At 32.9% G+C, this 9,992-nt stretch overlaps 1 protein-coding gene across 1 annotated transcript in view; it reads left to right on the forward strand.

Moving 5' to 3' along the window:
* EFCAB13 (EF-hand calcium binding domain 13) overlaps window positions 1-9,992 on the forward strand; it is a 49,702-nt gene that overhangs the window by 35,086 nt on the left and 4,624 nt on the right. The window contains 4 exon segments of the mRNA XM_015588024.1: window positions 2,433-2,522; window positions 4,108-4,158; window positions 6,167-6,310; window positions 8,071-8,142. Of these exon segments, the coding sequence (XP_015443510.1) occupies window positions 2,433-2,522; window positions 4,108-4,158; window positions 6,167-6,310; window positions 8,071-8,142 (357 nt within the window).

The following is a 9,992-nucleotide window of genomic DNA, read 5'->3' on the forward strand; positions in this document are numbered from 1 at the left end:
TGAATGGTTCGTTTTTTTGAATAGATACATAATAGTACTGAAACCCTTAGGCAAGCCATTTGCCATTAAAAAAAAAAAACTTGCTGTATCAGCGTAATAGTAGCTAACTTGTTTACCTTGGAGTTGTTATGTGGATTTTATAAACTGAAAAGTGCTACATAAATGTACAATAATAGTAATGATAATGAGAAAGCCAAATAGGTTAATTAACTCCATTATTAGCAATTGATAGGTAAATTGATTTTTAAATTTTTATAAGGAACTTGTTTGAATGAAGTACTGGTTTTGTTCACCTTTGTTTTAGAATGTTTTGAAAAACAGTTCTATTGAGGTTTAAGTTACATACATAAAATTCACCCATGCACTGCTTTTTATTAAATTTGTAGAGTTATATAACCATCACCACAATCCAGTTTTTATAGCTTGCAATGATTTTATTTTTTTATACAAATAATTAAAATATTTTTCAGCAATATTAAAATGAGAAGTGAAAGAGATTAAGGCTTGCTGGTTTTACTTTCTTCTGTTTCTTCCTATACTAAAAAAGAAAGATAAGCTTTTTGTTTCTTTCAAAAAGACTTCTCAGCTAGGGAAAAATTAATCCAAAAGAAGAGACTTCCTTTTATACCTAGATAAAAAGTCTAATTTTAAAAGCTACATTATTATTTTTCATTTTTGATGAATATAAGTGCTTAAGTGGATTTCTTGAAGACAAGATTAGCAAATAGATTTCTTGAATGCTTTATCATGCAAGCATTCATTCATTAACTCAGTCATTGTTTCATTGCTGTTTTGTGAAGTAATAAGTGTCTTGGTCACAGCTGACTCTTCTGCTTTTCCCCCCTATTTATACTATTTTTAAAATTTATTTTAAGTTGTGGTAACTAACACATAATATAAAATTTACCATCTTAACCATTTCTAAGTATATAGTTCAGTGATGTTAGTGTTAAGTATATTCACATTGTTATGCAGCCAATCTCCAGAACTTTTTCATCTTGCAAAACTGAAACTCTATCTATACTCGTTAAAAACAACTATCCATCCTTGTCTCTCCAGCTTCTGGCAACCATCATTATATTTTCTTTTTCTGTAAATTTGTTCACTCTGGATACCTGAGTGAAACCATATAGTATTTGTATTTTCGTGACTGGCTTATTTCATTTATCATAGTGCCCTCAAGATTCATCCATGTTGTAGCATGTGTCAGAATTTCCTTCATTTTTCATGCTAAATAATATTCCGTTGTGTATATATATCATGTTTTGGTTATCAATAGACATCTGCATTGCATCCACTTCTTAGCTATTGTGAATAGTGCTATTATGAACGTGGGTATGAAAATATCTCTTTGAGCTCCTGCTTTCAATTTTTTTTAATAAAAATTTTTTTCCTTCTTAATATTTTTTATTTTTAAATTATAGTTGGTGTACAATATTATACTAGTTTCAGGTATACAACATAGTTATGAGACATTTACACAACTTACAAAGTGATCATCCCAATAAATCTAGTACCCATTTGACACTGTACAGTTATTCAGTATTACTGACTATATGCTTTTTGCTAAACTTTACATCTCCATGACTATTTTGTAACTACCAATTTGTACTTCTTAATCCCTTTCCCCTTTTTCACCTACCCGAATCCCCCTCCTATCTGGTAACCTTCAAATGTTCTATGTATCTATGAGTTTGTTTCTGTTACATTTGTTTATTTTGTTATATTTTTTGTTATATTTGTTTATTTTGTTATATAGTTTATTATATTTAGATTCCACATGTAAGTGAAATCATATGGCATTTGTCTTTCTCTATCTGACTTACTCCACTCAGCACAATACCTTCTAGATTCATCCATGTTGTTGCAGATGTAAAGATTTCATTTATTTATTTATTATACCTGAAACTAATAAAAAAGTGAAGTTTTCTCTTTAAAATTAAGGGAGGTCAGTCATGAATTTCCTGTTCCAAATGTTTGACGTTATTGTACTAAATATAACAGAGTATGATGATTCTCTAAATTGGATGAAGTTAGGAGCAGGGGCATTGGGAAGGAAAGTAGAAAGGGAAGGATTGGGGTTTGAGAGCAGTTATGAAGAATAAAGAGTATTTTTTACTGAAATGATGAGATCATTAACAGAATAGCTTGAGAAACTTTGGTATACTTTTATTCATAGAAGAATAGTCTACCCAAATCCAGAATTTTAACAAAAATAATTTTAAAATTAAAGATAAGGGTCTATAGAAAGCTATAGGAGTGGAGAATGGAGAATAAGTAGGAGTGCTCTACTTATTTAAATGGCCACATGTGGCTAGTAAGAGCTATTTTGGACTGGCAAATCTAGAAGAGTTCACCTTTCTTGTTAGGTCCCAAAGATTTAGATCCATGGACTGAATTACATGTTGTACATATATTCTCTGTGTTTGTAGCATTGAATAAGACCATTAAGACATTGAACTGCATGAAAGAAAGTAATCAGTCTGATAAGGACAAATATTCAGATATACTTGAAAACACTGGTAGAATTTATTTCACCGATGATAGTCTTTGAGAAATAGTGGATGATTCCTTTGTTGAAGGTGAACTCATTGAGCAGATAACAATCAGCTTGTAATAATTTCTTCTAAAATTTTATCCAGAGGTTTCAAACTATTTTTACCAAATCCTAATTAAGTTTTAATACTTACTTCCTAAATAACACTCTAAACTTATTGGAACACTATTTACTATAAACATGATTTAGAGTTATGCCTTATAGTATATATTCACAGAGATCTAGTTATTATAATATCAAATGCCTGGATGATCTCCTGTACTAGATTGTAAAGTAGGTCTCAAAGTATTTATATATGTTGTATGGCTTCAAAATAGTGTTTCTTCTTAGAGTAATTTCATTTCAAAGTTAACTCCTTTCTTTTTATTAGTTTTAGAGAGGTCTTAATACTTTTCTAGCTTTTTTTTTTTTTTTTAGGTGAAAGGCTGTTTGATAATTACAAGTTATCATTGAATAATTGTTAAAATGTTTGTCTCTATAACACTTTATAAAAGTATTGAGCTACTGTTTGCCTTATTTACAAAAATTTACCTGATCCATCTATACTCTTATCTGGGATGAACCCAGATGGATTTTACCCATATTTAGAAAGCCATTTCCTGCCTTTACATTTAGCTTCAGCTAAAAATTAAATTCAGATTTGCCTCCCAAGGAACAATTAGCAATGTCTGAAGATGGTTTTTGTTGTCAAACTCATGGCATCTAGTGAGTAGAGGCCAGCGATGTTGCTAAACAGCCTAACAATGTACAGGACAGTACTCCGGCCCCCAAATCATTATCTAGCCCAAAATATTAATTGTGCTGCGATTGAGAAATCCTGTTATAAGAGTAATCTTATAAAACTGCCCAAACCTTCTATTTTGAAAGTACGTCTAACTGGTTGTTTTGTTCATCCTGCTTAAAGCAAATTTAAAAAATAAAGGTAAATATAACTGAACTTTATTTTAACCTCCCTTTGTTTCAAGGTAATACCTGGACTAGTTTTGAGTTGTTCTAAACTGTTATCTAACTGTAATATGGTCCATCTATGCAAATGAACAGATTTTATTTCTATCATTTGTCCCTCAAATAGATCTCTGTACCAATTTGCATTTCTGTCAGAAGTGTATGGGATGAATGGGTATAACTGCAACTTGTCCTTAGGTAATTAATACTCCAGGATTAGCTAGATCATAGGTAGGTGAGCAGAAACAGAGAAGGACAATTCAGACTAATAATTAAGTATTTTATTGAATATATGGGCCTGGGGATTAACCTGCCTTCTTAGGGAGAATGGAAGCATCTGTGACATTAGAAACTCTGTCACATTTAAGCTGGTGGAGGATGACAAATCCATGAAGGAATCTAAGGAATATAAGAAGTAAGAGGGGCATGAAGAGAAAAGAATATTTTGCAAGCCAGGGGAAGACTTTTGAGAAGAAGGCAATAGTCATCAATGATAAATGTTACTGAGAAAAAAAAGTATCTAATCTATCCATTGGTTTCCTTTCAAACTGGATAAGATCAGGGTGCTATTTCTTATCATGTGATATCTCTCTCGAAATTTGCAGATTTTAGGAAAGAGGCTTTGTCTTTGAATTTGAAATTACCAAAGGCAGATGGTAAGAACTATATATATAAAGTTCTTTGAACTTTGAACCACAAGTTTTATATATATAAAACTTGCCCTATAAAAGAATTGTTTTTTTTTTTTTAGAATCATTGTCAAGTGCCAATGGATTGCTAGCCCATTCTAGTCAGACCGAAATTTTTTTCCAAAATAGTAATCTGATCATGTTGCCTCCCCCAATTTATAACTTAAACATTCCTTGTGGTGTTAGTATAAAGCTCAAAATGCTGCATGCTTCTCTAGCATAATTTTGCACTATTATCCTTGCTTTCTGTATTTCAGCTACATTGGCTTTCTTTCTTTTCCTTGGATACTCTCTTTTCCTCCCACAAAAAGGCTTTTGCATATCATATTCCCTGAAATATTCTTCTCTGACCTTCTTTGCCTAGTTAACTTCTACTCATCTTTCATATGAGTGTCAGGTTTCTCAGGGAAGCCTATCATTATCTGCTAGTCTAGGCCAATTTCCTTTGTTATAGGCTCTTATTAAACCATGTCTCTTTCATAGCACTTATTTCATATTAGAAATATCCATTCATGTTTTTGATGATTAATGTCTCTTTCTCCCACTTGCCTGGAAGCGTCATTGGGCCAAGGACCATGTCTCCACTTTGCCCATCATTGTTTTTCTAGATCCTAGCACAATCCTGGCTCTCAGCAGGCTCTTAGTAATAGCTAATATTAGTAGTTAATTTAATACCTACATTTACTGTGCTAGGCATTGTTCCAAATCTTTTATGTTTTTAACTCATGTAATTGTAAATATTTATGAAATGAATAAATCACTGAATAAATGTCTTCTAATTTCTTTAGTCTCATCTCTCAATTCTGCATTTTATTTATTCTGCAGCCATACTACATATTATAAGTTGGCTCCATTTGCTTGGGTTTCAAGTCTTAGCATGTGCTGTTTCCTTTATACACATTTCTTGTCAGACAGACTCACATTTTTTCCCTCTCAAATTCAGCTCAAATTTCACCTCCCACCCCATAAGATTTGTCAGAGTTCATCACTCATTAAATCTAGATTAGATGAACCTTCTCAGTGCTTCCATGCTATCTTATCCATACTTTTCTCACAGTACCAACTATATAATGTATTATAATTTTATTTACAGACTTGACAGATTTAGTCCCTGTCTTCAAGGAATGTACAGAAGCTCTTTGATGAGAGGGCCGAAATTTTCATTGTTGGTCTTGGTGTAATGAATATAGATCTAAGATGGTATTATGGTATTCTTTCCAAGTGACATTCAAGAGGATTTAGATCTGCTAGTGTAATGCAACAGTTTTCAGACTATGGAAACATATCCAACAACTTTATTTTGGGGTTGAGGGAGAAATGGAGTAGAAAATAGATGGATGAAAAATTAAAACACCCAATAATGATTATTGGTCTAGTATCAACAGGACTGCCCCATTTGTATGAGTTATGCCTTGCACAAAGGTGCCTGGTTGATAACGAAGACTGAAATGCAGTCCATATATTCCAATGTGCTCTCAAAGCTTTGAACCACAATGCTAGATTGCAGTTGTCCAGAGGAAGGTATGCCTCTTTGTAACTAATACATAAAAGTGGGTACCTTTTTCCAATTCACACACGAGTACAATATGAACTAGGAGTGGCCCTGGGGATCAAAACTTTAATTTCAGATTTTAGCCTCTGTTCGTTAACCTTATCAGTTGATAGAAATCTTTAGACCTACATGCGGAGGACATAACTATTATTGAAGAAAGGCTTACAGCTCATTCAATATTTAATGAATGAATGGATTCATATAACTGACCATGTTCTCTTTGCCATGAAAGTTTTTGGTTTCAAATGCTGCTTGAAGGTAATGGGTTATCAGTTATAAACAGAAAATATTTTGCTTTTTCTGTTCAGAAATTTTGGTTAGAATAAATATTTTTTTTTGTAAAGTTTTGCCTATAGCGGACTTTGGACAAATTATTTTGTTTTCAAACAGTGAAATCTTGTATATATTTACTTATCTTTGTAGAGATTAAAGAAGCTGCTCATATCTTGTCACATGTCGATAATGACAATATTAGTATACCTAACCTGGAGCGTGCCCTTAAAAGTTTAAATGTTAATTTAATTGAGGAGGACTTCAGTGAAGCACTTAAATGTTGTGACATCAATGGTGAACACTTTTTGTCTTGAGATTCTTTTCATTTTTCTCTATTTATGGGAAACAGTCTTAGAGTGTATGTATGTGAATAAGATGCTAAAGGGAGTCATACTGAAGACTTAGGTTGATACAAATCAGAGCCCAAATAGTCTACTAATTTAAATATTTATTGACATATCTAACTGTTCATACTGATCTGGATACTATATTACCATTTATTACTTATAAGCATGGGAGGGAAGATACCATATATTATGTAATAAAACAAAGGCATGACACCTTCATTTTGATATGTAATCTTTCTTCAGAGGAGATCCACTTTCATCTCTCCTCTTATAGTACTTGTCCCATTTCTGCTGTTTTTTTTAACCAACAGAAATACCTGAAGGCACACTACATTTTAAAAGAACAATTATTTTGTTTTGGTTTTTATTTCTGAGTGGGCCCATATTTAACTTTGTTTTCCATCTTTGGTTTCGTGAAATACGTACTGATCTCATTTCCTGTACACATTCACTCTTAAGAAGTTAAAGCATGTGGGAATACTTCTAGAGGCTGCTGTTTAATAGGTTTTAGGTGACCCTTTACTTCAGGCTTGTCTTAACCAGTTTGTTTTTTCTATGGGAATCCCCTGAGTCCTGGGTTAGAGAATACCTCCCCAGAACAGTTTGGTTATTGCTTTTGCTAGATAACCCAGGTTATTATTGACCTGGATCAATATTTGTGTTTTGACCTGGGGTTTCTCATATCATGGGAGTGGTATAGCTTTGGACTTCAAACACACATGAGATGTAGGCTGGGCTTTCCATTATTCACTGGCGATTTTCCCCTAACTGCCCCTAAGAATTAGGAAGATTGTTGTTTGCCCAGGCCAGTGAATATATGTTAATCTCCCTTTCACTGGTTCGAAATCCTTTAAGCATTCAGTTTCATTTGGTATTTAAATTCAAGCTCTTCATTTAGCATGGACCCAAGTCCTTTTTTATGACTCCACATGGACATTTAAATAAAGCAGCTCACCATTTCTGGGTCTGATATATATCCACGAGATAACTGTAGCCTTAGTACTCACTCTTAGTTTCCACTCTGGATCTCAGTGCCCACTTAACTTTTTATTATTTCCTTTTCATATGACTTGATGATGTATTTATAGAATGTTGTATTTCATATAGCATCTCTAAGGATTTGTAGTGGGATGGTATTTAGTTGTTACTTGAAGTCTCCTTAATGTAATTATAGCCCTAGATTTTCTGCTGTAAATTATTGTATCTTCAAGTGTGCGTGTGCGTGTGCGTGTGTGTGTGTGTGTGTGTGTGTGTGTGCCCTATTATGTCATTAATGTCACCTCCTGCCTTAGACTGCCTCAATTCAAATACTGCCTCTAGCACTTTTGGCTTTGCGTCCTGGACAAATTATTTAATTTCTATTGGCTTTTATCTTTAAAAAATAAGCATATTAAGAGTACCCATGTCATAGAATTATTGTGAAGATTACATGAGTTAAGCACCATAAAAGGATGCCTAGTATATATAGGAACTCAAAAGTCATATGTTTTACTTTTGAGTAAGAACTGAAAAAATGTTAGCTATTAATATCATTAACTGTTCAATGGTGGTTCCTAAAAATATGAAAAGTTATATTGAAGTTGTTTTAATTGTTTGAGACAGAAAAAATGAACTAGAATAAAATTTTAGGTAAATCAGAGCCTTTATTTCATGTGCCAATTCAGTATCAAGTTTTTGATATCAGCATGTTTGATTTTGACCTTCCAGATAATAAGGAGGTGGATTTAAAAGATTTCTTAAGGGAAATTAAAGAAAGTCCACATTTCAAAGAGTCAATAGGTAAGTAAATACTTCTATTTCCAAGAAAAATTACTGTAAAATAAAGATAATGAAATGGCATTAAAAATCACTATATGGATTTCAGGTCTTTAATTTTTAGTCTCTATAGTTTCAAAAAGGATTTCAAGCAGCTTACAAAATATAAATAATACAAGAATATAAAAATAAGTGAGGAAATGGGACAAGTTTTAATGAGGGAAGAAGAACTAAGATAGGGTTGAAAAAGATTTATGGTAAATACCTTTGCTGTTATTACAGAGTTCTTCCTCAAGAGAAGTTTTTTCTTTTATTCAAGGGATTCTGGATAGGAATTAAATCAGGTCTGAAAGTTGGGTAGGGGACCACTGCTCTGTTTTGTGCCATCTCAAGTGAGGCCTCTGGAATTTTCGTGTGTACCCAACTGGACTCCCATCTATTTTATTTATAGAAATCTTAACTTCAACTAATTGGTCCCCATAAATCCCTGCAGTATTAATCACTGTATCATTCTTACTACCATACCTTCTCTGTTGCCTCACCACATCATTTCCCTGCCTGCTATTTAAAGACTATTACTTGGCCTCTGTCCCTGAGGATCCTCTCTTCCTCCTTGCAATTAGGGAGACCGTTTCAACACCAACATCTTTTCCTAACCCCCAAGTGTGCAGAGAATACCTATCAAAGAACTCTTCATACATGCAGACACTCCATGAACAATGTATTTCTAAATGCTTTGGTGAAGCAAATTTCTTTCTTTCTTTCTTTCTTTTTTTTTTTGCATTTTAATATCTCTAAAATTGGAACACCTTTATAATCAATGGCATTTTAAGTCAGATGTATGTTTTTTATTGAGATATAATTCACATACCATAAAAATCATCTTTTAAAAGTGTATATAATTCAGTGATTTTTAGTATATTCACAAAGTTGTGCAACCATCATTACTGTAATTCCATGATATTTTTATCACTACAGAAAGAAACCCTATACCCTTTTGCAGTTACTCCCCATTCCTGCCTCTTCGCAGACACTGACAAACACTAATCTACCTTCTGTATGGATTTGTCTATTTTGAACATTTCACATAAATGAGATCATATAATATATGGTCTTTTGTGTCTGAGTTATTTTATTTAGCATACTATTTTCAAAGTTTATCTATATTATTGTATGAATCAATACTTCGTTCTTTTTTGTGGTGGAATAGTATTCTAGTATATGGATATATCACATTTTGTGTAGCCATTCATCAGTTCATAGACATTTGGGTTGCTTCCATTTTTCAGCTATTATGAATAATGCTGCTGTGAATATCTGTGTACTTTTCTTGAGTACGAGTTTTTGGATAGACATATATTTTTATTTCTCTTGGATATATACCTAGGAATGGAATTGCTGGGTAATATAGTTTAACTTTTAAAAATATTTATTATATATATATTTTTATCAAATTTATTGGGGGTAACACTAGTTAATACAATCATATAATTTTAAGGTGTACATTATAATTTGACATCTATATATTCTATTGTGTAATTACTACCCAAAGTTCAGTTTCCTTCAGCTACCATATATTTGATCCCCTTTACCCACTTCCCCCTCCCCTTACCCCCAAATTTGACCCCATTTACCCTGTATATCTCTCCCCTCCTCCCCGACTTCCTACTCTCTGGTAACCACTAGTCCATTGTCCATATTCCTAAGTCACTGTTTGTCCTGTTGATTTGTTGCTTTTGGGTTTATATCCCACATATAAGTGATATCATGCAATTTTCAACTTTTTCAGTCTGGCTTATTTCGCTTAGCATGATTATCTCGAGGTCCATCCATATCTTCGCAAATGGCAGTATTTCACAGCTTCTTTAGCCAAT

This window comes from Pteropus alecto, unplaced genomic scaffold (assembly GCF_000325575.1).
Source record: "Pteropus alecto unplaced genomic scaffold, ASM32557v1 scaffold313, whole genome shotgun sequence".
Classification (NCBI taxonomy): domain Eukaryota; kingdom Metazoa; phylum Chordata; class Mammalia; order Chiroptera; family Pteropodidae; genus Pteropus; species Pteropus alecto.